General features: G+C 47.4%; 1 protein-coding gene across 2 annotated transcripts in view; it reads left to right on the forward strand.

Annotated features, from left to right (window-relative positions):
• LOC103889681 (aspartate-rich protein 1-like) overlaps positions 1 to 18,816 on the forward strand; it is a 32,004-nt gene extending 13,188 nt beyond the window's left edge. Inside the window, exons 7-15 of one of the 2 annotated variants that reach the window (XM_054543220.2) lie at positions 590 to 672; positions 2,087 to 2,108; positions 4,755 to 4,837; positions 5,317 to 5,338; positions 5,641 to 5,682; positions 7,538 to 7,626; positions 8,106 to 8,127; positions 8,430 to 8,471; positions 11,059 to 13,019. In XM_054543220.2, the coding sequence (XP_054399195.1) occupies positions 590 to 672; positions 2,087 to 2,108; positions 4,755 to 4,837; positions 5,317 to 5,338; positions 5,641 to 5,682; positions 7,538 to 7,626; positions 8,106 to 8,127; positions 8,430 to 8,471; positions 11,059 to 11,066 (413 nt within the window). In that variant the 3' untranslated portion in view covers positions 11,067 to 13,019. The other variant, XM_054543221.2, reaches the window with a different exon arrangement.
• Positions 18,817 to 19,451: the final 635 nt, after the last annotated feature.

Consider the following 19,451-nt stretch of genomic DNA (forward strand, 5'->3'; position numbering starts at 1 on the left):
ACCTGGGAGACAGAGCTTGCAGTGAGCCGAGATCATGTCACTGCACTCCAACCTGGGGGAAAGAGTGAGACTCCATCTCAAAAAAAAAAAAAAAACAAAAACAAAAGAAACAATGTGTGACCAATAGAATAGAGTAATTTGGGTAAAATTGAATCCATGTCACCAATAAATTAAGTAATTAATCATTTAAAACAGATGCTAGATGTTGTACCAGCATAATTATGTCCTAGTGTACTTACACAGTCTTGAATATTTTAAGAAAATCCTGTTTGTTTAGAGGAGTGTCAAAACATTTGAGAGGGAGGAAGGCACTCTTCCATTGACCCTTAGTGTGTGCTTTAGTTCCATTTGGGGTTGACTTTTTGTGTTGCTGCCTGATGCCTCTAGTACAAGGCCAAGGCCTCCATGTCTCCTGTCTTTCCTGCTCCCCTCCTCTGCCATCCCTCTTCCACTCAGGGGAATAGCCCAGCATTAACTCAGTCCATGCTTGTTAATCAACCACCTCCATAAACCACATCCAGCAAAGCTCCCTGAGTGACTCACAGTCACAAACAACCAGGGCACTGATCTTTCCTCTGTGTCCTTCCAGGTTCTTCTGAGGACAAGCTGAGTTTAGTATGCTTACCACCAAGTGACGTTGATGATTTGGATGATGATGTTGCTGAGGCCCAGGTAAGACCGCCTTTCTTTGTCTTCTAAGGAAATGTCAGTTTTCTGATGTGAGAAACAAACTCACCAGTCCAAACCCAAAGAATGGACTCAGGGAGCTGAAAAAACAGCAAAAGTGAAATTTTCTTTCCTTTTATTTCTTCTTTTCTTTTCCTTTTTTTTTTTTTTTTTTTTTTTGAGACAGAGTCTCAGTTGGCCAGGCTGGAGTGCAGTGGTGCAATCTCAGCTCCATCCCCTGGGCTCAATGAATTCTCCTGCCTCAGCCTCCTGAGTAGCTGGGATTACAGGCATGTGTCTTCATGCCCAGATAATTTTTGTATTATTAATAGAGAGAGTGTTTCGCCATGTTGGCCAGGCTGGTCTTGAACTCCTAACCTCAGGTAATCCACCCACCTCGGCTTCCAAAAGTGCTGGGATTACAGGTGTGAGCCACCCCGCCTGGCTGAAAGTGAGACTTTTTAATGACAGTCTTGCAAGATCTGGTACCTTATGGGCAGACATACCCAGCACAGTTTCAACAAGCAATTTATCCCCTAGTGTGCAGGTCCCTCCCCTGGTTCCTCATAGGCTGAGTACTGTGGGGTCACAGTCTTCCCAGGTATTGCCTATTGATTTTTGAGGAGAGGCTTTAGGTATTTTTCTAGGGTTGTCTTACTGCATTTTGTTGCAGCCCACAATGCATTGCCATCCTGGTCAGCTCAGAGGCTCTTCAAGTATTTGATTTATGACCTAAGTAGCTGGGCAGGCTGACAAGAACAGACAAAGCAAGCTATTTTGCAGGCTAGTGAACTTTTATCTTAGACTAAACTTCTTTGGTTCAAGTGAGCGCAACTAAGTGGGGAGGATGAGGTGCCCAACAAGCAGGCATTGCCCATCCAAGCAGGAGCCTAGCATATCCTATTTCTTCTGTTTTTTGCTGACCTAAACCGATTCAAGGCACTTTGTGTTAAAAATGGACCACTGTATACATTATTTCCTTGAGCTGATTTCTTCCCTTCTCAGTTAATTTTGATTTAAAAATATGAGAAGGCACATTATGTACAACATACACAATTCTGTTTGTGAGGATGGAGTTCAGTGGGAGTTTCTTTTCATCTGATACGTGACACACTAGGATGTTTTTAAATGACAGCATCCATCATCAACTGCAATGCAGAGGCATTTTCCTCCACACCAGTTTTTCTCCTTGGATTAGACATTGTGCATTTACCAATCTAAATCAACCTCAAAGATAAATTCTGTGGGAAAAGCTCTTGTCTTTTCCACATGTGTCCTCTAAGAATGTTTGGTCTTTGACCTTGACTCACCACTGTTTTACAAGTAGTTTTCTGAAGTCATCAAGAGAATAACAGATCTGTGTAAGGGGTGTGACGGAATTGATCTGATCCTCATTGCATCTTCTTTTATCTCATTGCAGATTTTACCATCACCTGTCCAGGGTATGTACCTTGAACTAACTCACTTTCTGAGAAACAAACTTGCTGTCTTTAATATATAGAAACCTTAATCTGGGTTCCTGTTAAAAAATATTGGGGGTCTGGTGAGAGCAAATGATTTTGCAAGTGTATAACTATGACTAGAGGAGCTGTAGAAATGTATGTGAACCCAGAGGACCAACCAGGAGATTTTGTGTGAGCCAGTGTGTCTTCACCTGGAGTAGGAGAAGTGAGTGCACCTCTCACTGATTTATCCTGATGTTGGTGATTCTAAAGAGTGGATTCTGGAGAATCTCAGCAGGGAAGAGGATGCCTTTCCAAGTAGGTAGGAAGATTTCAGGTGGTGTCTAATAATACAACGTTTCCAGGAACCTTCATGTTATACCTGCTGCTTGGCAAGGTTAGGGAGGGTATAGAAAGAGAAAAAGAAAAAGTAAATATAAGTCAAGTTTGTGATTTTTAGAATTTAGTGTCATCATGGTGAGAAGTACTATGTTTATAGGCTTTTGAGTAACCTGTGTTTTCGATCACCTCTTCTTATTTAAAGATGATCTTTCTAGAACACCTGCTCTTTTCTGCCTGTGCCACTGCAAAATCTGAAAGCCTTTGGTTTAGGACAGAGTTCTGTCACAGGCAGTTACTTAATTTTGGAGACAGAATTCTTCTGCGGTGTGCCCAGATGCATAGGAGAAATGGATCCTCACCTTATGAACTGTTAGGTTTCATGGCAGCACATTCATTTGTCTGTCCTTGCTGTTTACCTCTGGTATCAAGACATCTCCCTGAGCATGGAGGAGAGAATGAAAATTCACTCTAGGCTCACTGCAAAAGCTCCAGTGTCTTGGAAATGGAGGGAGCAGCACAACCTTGAGCACACTGTCAGCATTTCGTTTCTTCATGTGAATGAGAATATGCAGTTTTACCATCATTTGTGGAAGAGGCTTTCCTTTCCCCATTGTGTATTCTTGGCACCTTTGTTGAAGATCAGCTGACTCTCTATGTGTGCATTTAATTCTGGGCTCGCTATTCTATATCTGTGATACTTATCGGTGCCCCCACGCTAGGAGCATGCTGTCTGAACTTCTCTGTTTTTTGTAGATTTCAGTCTCATGAATGTGCGTCCATCAACACTGTTCTTTTTCAACATTACTATGGTTATTTGAGGCACATAAAAGTTCATTAAAGTCTTAGATTAACTTTTCCATTTCTGCACAGATGGCTGTTACCATTTTGATAGCAGTTGTTGTGAGTCTGTAGATCATTTGTGTAGTATTGTGTGTTAGTCATGTTTAGTCTTCTTATCCATGAATATGGGATGCCTTTCAACTTATTTGCACCTTCTTTACATTCTAGAATCTTCATGTTGACAGCTCATAAGGTAGATTTAACATGAGTAATAAAAATTAGTGATTTTTTTTTTTGGACGGAGTCTTACTCTGTCGTTAGACAGGGTTGCAGTAATGTGATCTCTGCTCATTGCAACCTCCACGTTGTTCGTTCAACTGATTCTCCTGCCTTAGCCTCCCGAGTAGCTGGGACTACAGGCACGAGCAATCACCCCCAGGTATTTCTTTTTATTTTTAGTAGAGACATGATTTTACCATGTTGGCCAGAATGATCTCTATGTCTTGACCTCGTGATCTGACCCCCTCGGCCTCCCAAAATCCTGGAATAACAGACATGAGCCACCATGCCCAGGCAAATTTGTGATTTTTTTATAGCAATATTTTGTTTATCTGACTGAAAAGGGATCAAATAAAAATTTTTTGTAAGCTAGTTAAGCAAAAAATCACCCCTGTACTCATGGAAATTTTTTCCTGAATTTGTTCATTTTTGTTATTATACATTTCCTCATTTCAGTAGATAATGTGTATTTGAACCTGGAAACTTATCCTCATGGCAGAAAGTGTTCAGAGTCACGTCTCTCAGCTTCACTGGTGTAGGTAGAGGAGGCTCTGTGGGCTTGGCCTGTTTGAATGAAGCCTGATCTTTAGGGAATCTCCTCAGGGAGAGTGACACAGGAGCTGCTGAAGTCCCTGATCACAGGGGCCCAGTAGGTTTTGTGCACACACCCTGGTTCCAGAAGACGACTTACAAAGAGGAAATTATGACTGTTTTTAATTGTAGCATTTTAATATTTAATTTTTAAAATGATTTCTATGCAAAAAATGCGTGCTTAATAGAATAATTTGGGTAAAATTGAGTCCATTTCATTGATAAAATAGGCTTTTGATCAAATAACAATTTTTTTAAACAGATGCTAAATGAAGTACTATCATAATTGGACCGCAGTGTACTGACACGGTGTTGAATACGTTAAGAAAATGCTGTTTGTTTAGAAGACTTTTAAAACATTTGAGAGGGAGAAAGGCACTCTTCCATTAACCCTTATTGTGCATTTTAGTTCCATTTTGGGTTGACTGTTTTGTGTTGCTGCATGATGCCTCTAGTACAAGGCTAAGATCTCCATGTCTCATGTCTTTCCTGCTCCCCTTTTCTGCCAGCCCTCTTCCACTCAGGGGAATAGCCCAGCATCCACTCAGTTTAGGCTTGTTAATCAACCGCCTCCAAACAGCACATCCAGCAAAGCTCCCTGAGTGACTCACAGTCTCAAACCAGGGCACTGATCTTTCCTCTGTGTCCTTCCAGCTTGGCCAGAGGACCGCCTGTTTTTAAGACGCTCACCACGATGCAAAGATGAAGAAGATGATGATGATGATCTTGATGCCCACGTAAGAGCCCCGTTTTTTTGTCTTCTACAGCAATGTTGCTTTCCTGATTCCTTTACTTCTCAATTAATTTTGATATGAAAATCTGGCAATGCACATTATGTACACTGAACACTATTCTCTTTGTGGGGCTGGAATTCAGTAGGAGTGTCTTCCCAACTGATACGTGGTATGCTAGGGTGCTTTTAAATGACAGCATCCATTATCAACTGGAATACTGAGGGATTTTCCACAACACCAGTTTTCCTCCTTGGATTAAGCATTGTGCATTTGCATATAAAGTTAAACTTAATGGTAAATTCTGCAATTAGAGGTCTTGTTTTTGTATAGTTATCCTCTGTGCTAGTCTTTGGGGACTTTGACCTACGGCTCAATCACTATACTGCCTTCTGGTTTTTTATCGTTGTCCAGAGAATAACAGATCTGTGTGAAGCGCACAGCGTAACCTGATTCTGATAATGTTTTCTCTTATATAATTGCAGATAACAGCTCAGAAAGAAAACGGTAGGTACCATGAGATAACTCACTTCCCGAGGGAAAAACTTGCTAGCTTCAGTGTATAGAAACCTGATTCTGGGTTCCTGCTGGGAAAGAGGCTTGGGGTTCTCGTGAAAGTGATTCTGTCAGTATAGAACTCTGACCCGAGAAGCTGTAGGAAGATTTGTCGACCCAGAAGAAAGATGAGGGGATCATGTATGAAGCAGCGTGGGGTGGGAGAATAGCCCATCACTCAGCTTCAGCTGAAGTAGGAGGAGTGGGTGAGTCACTCTCTCTAATGACTTATCCTTGTGTTTTTGTTTCTAAAGACTTGACGCTGGAGAGTCTAAGTGACGAGGAGATTCATCCAGGTAGGCAACTACGTGCCAGGAAAAACCCAATGGGAAAAGGTTCCCAGGAGCCTCCAGGTTATCCCTGCTGCTTGTGAGGAGGGGCTGAAGGAGGGGGTATGAAATCAGAAAGAAAATGGAAACATGTGTGAGGTCTGGCTTGTTGTAGGATTATCTTTTCCATTTCTGCACAGATGGCTGTTACCAGTTTGATAGCAGTTGTTGTGAGTCTGTAGATCATTTGTGTAGTATTGTGTGTTAGTCAGGTTTAGTCTTCCTATCCGTGAATACAGGATGCCTTTCCACTTATTTGTACCTTCTTTACTTCCTAGGATCTGCATGTTGACAGCTGATAAGTTAGATTTAACACGACTGATAAAAAATTTTTGATTTCTGACACCAATATTTTATAAGTCTGAATGAATAGGCATCAAATATACATATATATATTTAGAGATGGAGTTTCGCTGTTCTTGCCCAGGCTGGAGTGCAATGGCGTGATCTCAGCTCACTGCAACCTCTGACCCCCAGATTCAAGTGATTCTCCTGCCTCAGCCTCCTGAGTAGCTGGGATTAGAGGCACTCACCACCATGCCTGGCTAATTTTTTGTATTTTTTAGTAGAGATGGGGTTTCACCATGTTGGCCAGGCTGGTCGTGAACTGCTGACCTCAGGCCATCCACCCACCTCAGCCTCCCAAACTGCTGGGATTACAGGTGTGATCCAGAGTGCTCGGCCAAAAAAAATAATTTTTACGTAAGCTAGTTAACTAAAAATCACCCCCGTACTCGTGGACTTTTTTTCATGAATTTGTTCATTTATATTGGTATACATTTCCCCAGTTCAGTAGATAATGTATATTTGAACCTGGAAACTTATCCTGATGGCAGAAAGTGTTCAGAGTCACGTCTCTCAGCTTCGCTGGTGTAGTTAGAGCAGGCTGTGTGAGCCTGGCCTGTTTGAATGAAGCCTGATTTTTAGGGAATCTCCTCAGGGAGAGTGACACAGGAGCTGCTGAAGCCCCTGATCACAGGGGTCCAAAAGGGTATGTAGAAGTTGTTCCAGAAGAAGACTTACAAAGAGGAAATCATGACTATTTTTAATTGTAGCATTCTAATACTGAATTTTTAAAATGATCTCTATGAAAAAGAAAGTGTCATTAATACAATAGAGTAATTTGGGTAAAATTGAGTCCATTTCACCAATAAAATAGACTTAATTAAGTAATAAATCCTTTAAAACAGATGCTAAATGTAGTATCAGCATAATTAGATCGTAGTGTACTGACACGGTCTTGAATACGTTAAGAAAAGAATACATTAAGAAAATGCTATTTGTTTCGAAGAGTTTCAAAACATTTGAGAGGGAGGAAGGCACTCTTCCATTGACCCTTAGTGTGCATTTTAGTTCCATTTGGGGGTGACTGTTTTGTGTTGCTGCCTGATGCCTCTAGTACAAGGCCGGGGCCTGCATGTCTCATGTCTTTCATGCTTCACTTCTTTGCCATCCCTCTTCCACTCAGGGGAATAGCCCAGCATCAACTCAGTCCATGCTTGTTAATTAACCACCTCCATACACCACATCCACAAGGCTCCCCGAGTGACTAACAGTCACCAACCTCCAGTGCACTGATGTTTCGTCTGTGTCCTTCCAGCTTGTCCTGAAGATGGCCTGTTTTTTTTTTTGTTTGGTTGGTTTTTTTTTTTTTGAGACAGAGTCTCACTCAGTCGCCCAGGCTGGAGTGCAGTGGCTCTGGCTCTGCCCAGTGCAAACTCCATCTCCTGGGTTCATGCCATTCTCCTGCCTCAGCTTCCTGAGTAGCTGGGACTATAGGCGCCTGCCAACACGCCTAGCTAATTGTTTTGTATTTTTTTAGTAGAGACAAGGTCTAAAGATGGCCCATTTTTAAGATGCTCACCACGATGCAAAGATGAAGAAGATGATGATGATGATCTTGATGCCCACGTAAGACCCCCGTTTTTTTGTCTTCTACAGCAATGTTGCTTTCCTGATTCCTTTACTTCTCAATTAATTTTGATATAAAAATCTGGCAATGCACATTATGTACACTGAACACTATTCTCTTTGTGGGGCTGGAATTCAGTAGGAGTGTCTTCCCAACTGATACGTGGTATGCTAGGGTGCTTTTAAATGACAGCATCCATTATCAACTGGAATACTGAGGGATTTTCCACAACACCAGTTTTCCTCCTTGGATTAAGCATTGTGCATTTGCATATAAAGTTAAACTTAATGGTAAATTCTGCAAATAGAGGTCTTGTTTTTCTGTAGTTATCCTCTGTGCTAGTCTTTGGGGACTTTGACCTACGGCTCAATCACTATACTGCCTTCTGGTTTTTTATCGTTGTCCAGAGAATAACAGATCTGTGTGAAGCGCACAGCGTAATCTGATTCTGATAATGTTTTCTCTTATATAATTGCAGATAACAGCTCAGAAAGAAAACGGTAGGTACCATGAGATAACTCACTTCCCGAGGGAAAAACTTGCTAGCTTCAGTGTATAGAAACCTGATTCTGGGTTCCTGCTGGGAAAGAGGCTTGGGGTTCTCGTGAAAGTGATTCTGCCAGTATAGAACTCTGACCCGAGAAGCTGTAGGAAGATTTGTCGACCCAGAAGAAAGATGAGGGGATCATGTATGAAGCAGCGTGGGGTGGGAGAATAGCCCATCACTCAGCTTCAGCTGAAGTAGGAGGAGTGGGTGAGTCACTCTCTCTAATGACTTATCCTTGTGTTTTTGTTTCTAAAGACTTGACGCTGGAGAGTCTAAGTGACGAGGAGATTCATCCAGGTAGGCAACTATGTGCCAGGAAAAACCCAATGGGAAAAGGTTCCCAGGAGCCTCCAGGTTATCCCTGCTGCTTGTGAGGAGGGGCTGAGGGAGGGGGTATGAAATCAGAAAGAAAATGGAAATGTGTGTGAGGTCTGGCTTGTTGTTTTCAGCGTTTCTTGGCATCATGGTAAGAACTGTCTCTATGGGCTATGAGGGTGCTGCGTTCATGAGAGATTATCTTTGCAGTGCACCTGCTCTTTTCTGCCTGTGGAACATCAGAGCCTTTGGTTTGGATTAGTCTACACTCCTTGGGATTGTGCACAAGGGGTGTAGGCTTAAGCACTGGGTGTCATCTGTGATGAAGGGAATCTGGGGGACGCAACTCTCTCACAGGTATTTCCTGGAACCTAGAGAAACAGTCCTTGTGCTGTGTGCCAAGGGGAAATCGAGAATCACCCTCTGAACTTTCAGGACTTGTTAGTGCACATTCATGTTTCTGTCCTCACTGTGCGCTCTTGGTTTAAAGCGATCTCCCGAGGTGGATGGTGGAGTGAATATTCACTCTGGGCTCACTGGTGAAACCCCAGTCTCCTTTGAATGGAGGAGGAAAGTTTGACCTTGAGCACTTTTCCAGCCTCCACTTCCCAACCCAATCACAGATTCTGAGATGAGGCTTCTTTCTCCCCAGTTCTCTAATTTTTGGGAAAGCCTGGAGTTCCTTCCCACAAAAGATAGTATCACACTGTTTCCTGTCTTCAAAAATTTGGCTTTGGTTTTATTCTCTAAGTTGATATTCATCCCTTAAGTTCTAGACTTTTTTTTTTTTTTTTGAGGCAGAGTCTTGCTCTGTCACCCAGGCTGGAGTACAGTGGCATGATCTCGGCTCACTGCAAGCTCCGCCTCCTGGGTTCATGCCATTCTCCTGCCTCAGCCTCCTGAGTAACTGGGACTACAGGCTCCCACCACCACACTTGGCTAATTTTTTGTGTTTTTGGTAGAGACAGGGTTTCACCGTGTTGACCAGGCTGGTCACGAACTCCTGACCTCAGGCGATCTGCCCACCTCAGCCTCACGAAGTACTCGGATTATAGGCATGAGCCACTGTGCCTGGCCAGGGTTATTTTTAATCTAATTGTGGCTATCTCAAGTAATGGTGCTTTGAGTATTTTTGTCAGTGGTTTTGGAATAACGCCGGCACTCACTTTTATGGAGTAGACTGTTAGAAGGGGGCATATCTTTCAGTATCATAAATAATGCCAAACTTTTTCCAAAATGATGACACCAATTCATGCTCCTCTAACAGCATATATGAGTAGCCATTTCTCCAAATCCTCACACTCTTAGTTTTATCTCTTTCTAAAAATTCCATCACTGTTGTTAGTCTTTCATTTGTATAACATATTACTTAAAATGCTCACCAAAAAGAAATGTTGTTTTACTGTAATGATGCAGCGCAGTAGGTTTGTTTACACCCGCCTCACCACAGTCATGTAAGTAATGCATTGCGCCGGCATTCCAACAGGTACGACTTTACTAGGGAAAAGGAAATTTTCAGCTTTGTTATAATCTTACGGGACCACTGTCATACATGTGTTCTGTCATTGACCAAAATGTCATTCTGCTACATATGGCTGTAGTTAATAAGCAGGTGCAAGGTGGGCAGATCACGAGGTCAGGAAATCGAGACCATCCTGGCTCACACAGTGAAACCCCGTCTCTACTAAAAATACAAAAAATTAGCTGGGTGTGGTGGCGGGCGCCTGTAGTCCCAGCTACTTGGGAGGCTGAGGCAGGAGAATGGCGTGAACCTGGGAGGCAGAGTTTGCAGTGAGCCAAGATCATGCCCACTGCACTCCAACCTGGTCAATAGAGCAAGATTCCATCTCAAAAAAAAAAAAAAGAAAAGAAAAGAATGAAAATAAGAACAGCTATAAATAGGGTATGTGGGCACTTCTGTATGTTGCCTCCTTGAAGTGTCACAATCACTTTGAGACAGAATTAGTTTTGTTATAGTCATTATACACATGAGGAATGTGAGTCTCAGTTAAGTAAATTACTCAGGAGACACACCAAGAGCTGGATCTCTTTAATGCCAAAGGTTTATCTATAAACTAACATGCTACACCGCCTGTACTGGCAAGATAGAATTACCATAAAATGAAATTTGCTTCCACAGCTGGGCATGTGAGCTCAGTGAGGCTGGTGTTACCCATTGCTCCATGGGTCAGAAATTGGTCTTGCTGAAGCTTGGCTGGAGAAGCTGTTGGCTCAGGGAGTGAAAAGTTACTGACAGGTTATATGAGTGCAATTGAAGGATTATGTGTCCATAGAGCATGTGGTGGAATGAGAACAGAGAGAATCAAAGAGAATTACCCAGAGCAAGACTCTGTCTCAAAAAAAAAAAAAAAATTGCCCATCTAATAGGTTAAAAATCAGATACAGTCAACCGCAGTGGGTCTTACTATGTAAAAAAAAAAAAAAAAAAAAAAAAAAAAAAAAAAATGCTTTTAGCCAGTGATAGGAAAGAAGAAAAAAATTAAAATAGTTGATGTGTTCTATGTGGGACTGTGGAATAAACTGCTTTTAAATAGAATTTTGTATGAAGTTCTTTAGGCAATAAGTAAAAATGGAAGGGAAACCTAACAGCAGAGAGCAGCCAGGACCACAGTTGCCTGTGGATGCAGAGACTGTTGTGAGCCTGGAATGTACCAAAGACCACGAGTCCCCACGGGCAGTCAGTTCAGTGACAGCATCGCCAATTTTCTGATCGGTAGGCACCCCAGTAGCACATGGACAGAACAGGGAGGCCTAAGATGAGTCCAGGCCATGGAAGGTCTCCAGTGAGGGGATCTTGGAAGTTGTGAAAAGCATCCTGGAGGGGGAGGTAGCCCTGCAGCTTAGCGGTCCAGTTTCCCTCACTGGTCTTACTTGGTATGGCATAGAGGTGCTCACACAGCAGCCCCCAGTATCCTCCCACTTCCCTAAAAGCTTAAACATACCACGATGTGTATCAGTTTCCTAAAGAGCACAGTAGCACATTACTGAACAACGAAAATTGCAGAGAAGTGGTCTCATTTCCTGGAAATGTTTCAGGGAGGGGTAGGTGGTGAGGCTCCACTGGGGAAATGCTGATGACCAAAGAAAGATGAGGCCTGAGGACTGGTGGTTAGGCTCAGCCACATGGAGTCCACGTCATGCCCTGCAAGAGCAATCTGGTGGTGTGGTGCTGGGGAGGGGAGAGGGCCAGGGCCACAGAGCCTGTGCAGGGATTCAGAACCAGAGGGCTCCTCAGAACGGGCATAGGAGATGGTTTATAAGGACCTGTCCCACTCCAGTGATGGCATGAGGGACAGGGAGGGAGGAAAGCAGCCCCACATAGGAGGACGCCCAGGGTGGGGAAGCAGGTCTCAGGAGAGCTAGGTTTCAGTCCAAGCAAGAACGGAAAGAATGTTCCAGGGTGAGGCTGAGGCCCTGGGGCCTCCAGAGGGCTTGGAAAAAAGGTTTCAGCAGATGGAATCAGAAAAGGAGTATTCAGGGCCATGAAGGGGAGGTGAGCTGAGCTTCTTGCAGCCCCTGATGCAAACAGGGATGAAGGACATAATGAGATTAGTCCTGAGTCTGAGGCAGAAAGTGTTGAGGAGGCTGTGAGTTTGGGGAAGGGAGGGAAGGGCCTGGCTGGGAGAAGGCAGGGTTCTCGTCCCTCTACTGTCCTGCCAGAGAAGGTCAGAGCCCAGAGGCCCAGGGCTCCCTCCTGACACCTGCACAAACAGGTGTACCCTGGTCAGGGGGTGCTCTGTAGACTGCTGTGGAGTGAGGGAGCAGCTTCTCCTGGGCATAGGACCCCAGGCACCTGCAGGATGCAGGGCTCCAGGCTCCCTCAGATGCCTGCTGATGGGTCTCCTCTGAGGGGCTGTAAACTGGCTTCCTGGGTACCCACAATGTACAAGGCACTTATTTTCAGTATGATGCACCCAGCACTGCCAAAATCATACCCATTTATGATAGGCATAAGTACCATCCCCACTTTAGAGCTAGGAAAACTGAGGCATTGAGCAGTTAATCAACTTGCCCCAGGCTCCATAGATAAACAGTCAGTGTAGAGGTGGGGTCTCAACACAGCAGGCTCCCTCCATAGTGTGGGCTTATAGCCACTGGCTGTCCCATTGCTCTTGTCCAGCCTCAGCTGTCTGGGGTGGCAGTTTGTGCCTTTGGGCTACAGTTGAATCACCAGTTGCCTCTTCCAGGCTGGCTCCCATACCTCTCCCGGCAGCAGCTTCTTAAATCCCAGAGGCTGATAATAGTGTGGTAAATGGGCCTTGGGGAATGGAGGCAAAGGTATGGTGCTCAGGACTTCTAGGTCCCAACATAGGCTGTGTTCCTGGCCCTCCCCTTGTAACAGAGGCACCTCTGTCCCTGGCTGATGAGTTCCCGCATCTCTAATTTCTCCTCAGCCTGGACTGCAGAGGCAGGAGCCCAGGAGATGCTGGCACGGAGGCTGCTTAGTGGGATGATGTCATAGCGCACAAAGCTGGGAGCCTGCTTTCACTAAAAAGGGATTATCTCTTCATCCAGGGTGAAGCCCTTCTGTGGAGCTGACCAGGGTGCTGACCCAAAGGGCAGGCCAGTGCATACTGCAGGACCCTCAGCTTTGCCCATGGATGTCTCAGTCCTCTCTACATTCTGAGGAAAACTCTTGGCCCCTGCAGAGAGCAAAAGTCCAAGGCCGCCTCCCACCCACCCCCAGCACTTGGTTTGGCCTGTATCATCCAGGACCCGGTGCTTCTGGGCCTGGCATTTCTCCTTTGGCAAGAGAGTGAGAAGAGACGTGACTGTGCTCCACGAGCAGAAAGTGCCATTCCAACTTGAAATAAAGAGACTGAGCGCATTTATTCAGGTGCAGAGGTGGCTGATCAGGTCTGACCCAATGAGGGGCTCAGGGTTTCCACTCAATGACATCGATGGTGATCTGAGTCACCTTCTATAAGGCCTCGCCCTCGTAAGCCTTGCTGTCAGAGTCCTCCTCCAGGACACAGAAGGTGTGCAAGTGTGCCTGCAGGACCTTGCAGCCCTCAGGGGCCTCTGGCAGCATGGTGAAGGCCTTGGTGGCCTTCAGGCACACCCTGCCCATGGGTGAGTGTAGCAGCTTCAGGAGCAGGCTGATGGCTTGTGCGTCCAGGGCCACGTACTTCTCGGCAGGCCACCAACACAGGGAATTTCTAACAGCTTGTGGGGGCCTCTTCTCACCCCCTCTCACCCTAGCCCTCTTTTGACCCTCGTGCCTGCAGAGTCTCAAAGGGAGGTGCCACCCTGTCCTGCTGCTGCAGGGATTCCCTGATTCATTCACGCAGTGAGACACTGAGGCAAGAGCTGGGTTTCCCCCTCTCAGCACTCTTTTGGGCCAGGTAATTCTCAACTTGGGGCCAAAGCTCCCCTGCTGTGACCTTTGGGTCTGGAGCAGCAAACAAAGCAAAGTCTTGTCCTCAGGAGCTCCCCTTGGGGATGTCACAGAAAGTGATGGCAAGGATGGTGGTCACAGTCAACACAGGAGGAGGCAGGGAGGCTGGGGAGGCCGCAGTTTCAGAGAGAAAGCTCTCTCCTGGAAAGCCACTCTCCTGGTCCCACGGAAAGGGACCTCTGTGCAAACCTAAGAATGATGGGGCTGGGATGGGGCCTGGTAACATGCATTTCCACAGACCACCCAGGGTCTGGTTCAGGGGCCACACTAGGAGAAATAACTCACCTGGGCCTCTAATGAGACTCTCAGAGAAAGAAAAGCCTGGACTTAGGGAAGGCAAGAGGCCCCCCCCCCCCACCAGCAAGGGGACATGGCCACGGCCAAGGCAGAGACTCTGGGGTCAGTGACCAGCCCATCCTCACAATGAGGGTCCCAGTGTGGAAACACTTCCCCAACCACCACAAGCTCTGAGTCTTTGTGCTCCCCCAGTTTTGAGGCCAGGATGTAGACTGTGATCCTATGTGACCTGGAGTGAGACACAAGACACTGTGCCTCCGTTTCCTCGCCTGTGAAGGCAGACATCGCCTCCCTGGATGGTTGTCTAAATGTGAGGTTTGGAAACAATGTCTGGCACACAGGACGCACCCAGTGACCACTGGGTGTCAGGATCGTCACCAGTGCTTCTCTTGTTCTTGCCTTCCTCATGGGGAGGAGGTGCCAGACCCTCTTCTGCATCCTCCTGCAGGTAGGGGCCAGCGGGTCCAGGATGAGCTCCTGGAGCTGCTCCTCCCTCCGCAGCTTCCACATCAGTGAGCGGATCAGACCCTTGCTGATGACATCGTGGGCCCCTGCACGACAGGAAAGGGCACTGAGGGTGGACCGGCCACACCCCCTCCCATGCTGGTTGGCCTGCAGGGCTCAGGAAGGATTTTGCAGAGCAACTTGGTGAGTTTGACAAGAGAACTTGTAAGTTCCGCATCACCCCATGAAGCTGCCTGGCCAGGGGCCTGAGAAGCCAGCAGGAGGCTGTGGGTGACAGCCATGTCAGGGGCTGAGAGGGCAGGCGCAGAGGACCCAGCGAGCACCAGCCTTTGGTATCTGGCATCTCGGCGCATCTGCCATAGCAGGGCACAGTGGCCTGAGAGGCAGCAGCCACCCCTGGGAGATCCGGCAGCTCACTGCTGTGGGGCCCAGGCACACCAGGAGACCCTCTGCTCTTCCCTGCCACTGCCCCAGAGTAGGGGAGCCAAGAAATCCCCTCCTCCCCACCCAAAATATTTCAAAGGAGTTGGAGACTCACGCCTGGTCAGACCAGCCCTTGAGAAGAGCTTGGGTTCGACTCTGAGATGGAAGACCTAGAGTGGAGGCCAGTGTCTCACACATCAAAAAGAGCTGTGCCCCAACTAAAGCCGACGGGAAGACATAGGCTCTGCCAAGGGGTCTTGAAGGGACCTGGGGCTCTATGGGAAGGGGCCATCACGTAGCACAGCTGGGGTACAGGTACTGGGAGAAGTACAATGAGGCAAGGTTCCCCCATAAACAGGCCCCACCTGGCTCCTCCCAGCTGGAGCTGGAAGCCTGGGAGGGAAGTGGTCGGTCCAGTCCCAAAAGCCTGTGGGGCAGGTAAGGGGCGAGAGATTTTATGGAATGTGGAGGCCTGTGGAGGAGACAAGCCAGAGGGGTGAGAAGGAACATCAACCCCTAGAGGGGCCTGGGCAGACACTAGCTTTCACTAAAGAGTTATTATTTTGTCCATCATGAACTTGTTTGAATTAAATTTTCTTTTTGTTTTTGAGGTGGGATCTCACTCTGTCACCCAGGCTGGAGTGCAGTGGCATGAACTCAGCTCACTGTAACCTCTGCCTCCCAGATTTAAGCGATTCTCCTACCTCAGCCTCCCAAGTAGCTGGGATTACAGGTGCCCACCACAATGCCCAGCTAATTTTTTTATTTGTAAAGATGGCATTTCACCATGTTGGCCAGGCCGATCTTGAACTCCTGACCTCAACTGATCCACCGGCCCTGGCCTCCCAAAGTGCTGGGATTACAGGCATGAGCCCATAATTAACCCGTGCCCGGCCTAATTTTTATTTTTAAATGTCATATTAAAATATTATTTACCTTGATTCCTGAGATTTCTGGCCCCTGTTAAATTTGGCACCAAGGCCAGCATCTCACTGGCCTGCCCCCAGTCCTCTGGATAGGGCAGGAATGGAGGCAGGGGTGGGAATGGAGGCAGGGGTGGGAATGGAGGCAGGGGCGGGAATGGAGGCAGGGGCAGGATGTCCAAAGACGATGGCGGCCGCTGTCCTCACAGGGCACCCAGGCTCCTCCTTTCTCCCTTGCTCTCCCCTTCCTCCTCCCACTGTGTGTGTGCCGCCTCCACGCCCTTTCCCCCACTGGGCAGGGGCCACCTCCCCGAGCACCAGGTGGTGGGCTCCAACTGATGTTGTGGGGGCCCTCCCTGGGGTCTGTGGGTCACTAGACCTCAGCCAGGGTCACCTCCTAGGACTGACTCCTAGGAAACCCAAGCCCACATGGTGCTGGTGCCTCTGAGGGAAAGGCCCTGGGAAGGGCCTGTTGTGGGGACATGATGCAGCCCCTCTCCCCGTGTGACCCCAGTCCTTGCCCTCTGTGTGTGGTGGGAGGTCCCCAGACAAAGCACTGAGCATCTGGGTTCATTTACAACCTTCTGGGTAAAAATGGCCTGTTCATCACTGGTGAACTTTTTACCCCAGGTGAAAATCATTTCAGGGACAGAACCTCCATCTCAGTGGCCTCATAGTCAGGTCCTGCTGTGATCCCCATTGTACAAATAGGGATAGAGGCCAGAGAGGTGAGGCGACCCGCCCAAGTCACTCAGCTCATATCACAGAGCTGGCAGAGTTCATGAGTACCTTGGACAATTGCACCAAATGCAATGGACTGGGACAACTAGATCAAGATGTAATTTCACAGAAATAAAGGGAAGGCCATCTACTTTATTCCAAATATCAACTCTGAAAGGAACCAGGTAATAAAGATAGTGTCAGCTTAGCAGCTCTAGTGATTGAGAAAGTCATAGGGCTTTAGTTAGTCCAACTCCAGCTCTTCCCTCTTCCTGTCCCCTGAGCTGATGGAGCTAACATGTGTACCTCTGCAGCCTCAGTTTCCCCTTCTGCAAAGTGAGGGTTCCTGATTGGTGAGGGCCTTGCAGCCTGATGCCCACTCCTGCAGTAGCTGTGGTGAGGGCTTCCACGAGGAAAGCTGACCCTGTGCAACACCAGCAGTCCAGCAGTCCCTCTGTCAGGGGAGGGTTAAAACTAGTGGGTGCCAGGCTGGGACCGGGGTCTCAGTGTCCTGCAGGGACTTCTAGGCAAGGAGTCCCCATCAGGGTTAGGCTTTGTGCCAGGGCTGAGGTCCTGGAGGAACCAGACTTAACCCAACTCAAGTCCACAAAAGGAGGGGTCATGTGAGGTGACAGCCATATGCAGTGTGATGCTTGCAGGACAGAGACTGGGACAGGGAAAGCCCGAGGGGTCTCCACAGAGGATGAGTGACAGGTGCAGGGGACACCTGGCAGGAGACTCCCAGGCATAGAGCCTCGAGAAGCTCCAGGCGGCCCACAGGGCTGGAGCAAGTGAGTCCTGGGGCCAAGGTGGTCTGAGAGCAGACTAGACAGGTGCCAGGCCCAGACCCAGAGAACTCATCCCTGGAGGACAGACTCATCTGGGGAGTCCTGGAGGCTGTTTGCAGGGAATTGACGAGACCAGAGTTGGATGGGTGGGCAGGGGTGGGAATCCAGAACTAGAGACACCCCAGGGAGGGTGTTGTGGTGACCCAGGCAGTTCGACTGATATAAGGACAGATTCAGGAGAAGGGGGAACAGGAGAGGGAGGAGCAAGGACAGCCCTGGGCTTTTTTGATGAACAGTTTAAGAGAACACTGATCATGTCAGCACATCCTGTATTTTAAACCAAATGCCCAAGGGAAGTGGTGGTCTGCAAAGCGTCCCCAGAAGGCAGCAAGGGCTTGGCTTGGTCTCCCACAAAGCCATCCACTCATCGACTTGCTCATAAAGGCTTACTGAAGGCCAGGCCGGGGGACACAGGGAGGATGGGCCAAACGGAAGGGGACTGTGCAGTCAGGAGGACAGATCATGGCCCATTTTTGGAGCAATAAAGGGGGAGGGGGTCCCCCCTCTGCAGTGGGGGGATGCCAATACTGATCTCACAGATCAAGCAGCACTGGCTGGTGATGGGCACCCCTCAAAGGCAGCAGTGCCAGTGGAGAGGAGACCAAGGGCTGTGGCGGGGAGCTCCCGGGGGACACGGAGGGAGAGGCTGACAGACAACAGGGTCCTTGTGGCCCGCCTTTATCCTCAGATCCAGGAGGAGTCTTTGGAGGGATTTGGGTAGGAGACTGATCATCAGATTTGTGTGTTTCTGATGAGAGGCTGGTGTAGACCAGATTAGAGGAGGGAGGCCCGGGGCGGAGAGTGGGGTTAGCCAGGTCCGGGGGAGGTGAGGAGCCGGGAGGAGGCACAGGTTTAAGCCACCCAGGGGCCCAGATTGCTGTGAAATGGGAGGGTGAAGCTGATTTGGGGGCACCAGAGGCTGATGGGGAGTAGCGGGCATTCTCGGGGGCTGCCTGAGAGAGACTGGATTTCAGAAACATATATGAACAATCATAAAAATGTACATTCCTTTTAATCAAGTCATTCCACTTCTAGAAATTTGTTTTCGGGAGATAATACTTCAGCGAAAAATTCTTAATGTGTGGGAGGCTGAGGTAGGAGAATCGCTTGAACCTGGGAGGCGGAGGTTGCAGTGAGCCAAGATTGTGCCACTGCACTCCAGCCTAGGCAATGGAGTGAGACTGTCTCAAAAAAAAAAAAAACACAAAGTAAATGTGTTCATGGAGGGAAAAGTGGAAACAGCCTAAATGTCAAACAGTAGGGGGAGGTAAAATAAACTATGTTACATCCATGGTAGGGAACATTAAACACTTAAGATAAATATGTTTTTGACAACTGTAATGACATAATAAACATTTTAAAACATTTAAACATTTGAAACATTTCTATTTTAATTTACAGTAAAGTTTACTCTTTTTGGTGTAGCTAATAAAACCTAGTATAATTTTTAAAAAAGCATTGACTTATGTAATTATCACAATTGAAATATAGAATGTTTCTACCCCCCCCAAATTTCTCTAAGCACCCCTGTTTTAGAGACACAGCCTCACCCTGTCACCCAGGCCGGTGTGCAGAGGTGAATCTCGGCTCAATGCAACCTCTGCCTCCTGCGTTCAAGCGATTCTCTTGCCTCAGCCTCTCGAGTACCTGGAATTACAAGTGTGTGTCACCACACCCGGGTAATTTTTGTATTTTTAGTAGAGATAGGGTTTCACCATGTTGGCCAGGCTGGTCTCAAATTCCTAGCCCCAAGTGACCCACCTGCCTCAGCCTCCCAAAGTGCTGGGATTACAGGGGTGAGCCACTGCTCTCAGCCCTTATGTTCCTTTTATAGTCAAACCCTTTCTGGACCCCAACCATGGCAACC

The sequence above is a fragment of the Pongo abelii genome, chromosome 23 (assembly GCF_028885655.2).
Source record: "Pongo abelii isolate AG06213 chromosome 23, NHGRI_mPonAbe1-v2.0_pri, whole genome shotgun sequence".
Classification (NCBI taxonomy): domain Eukaryota; kingdom Metazoa; phylum Chordata; class Mammalia; order Primates; family Hominidae; genus Pongo; species Pongo abelii.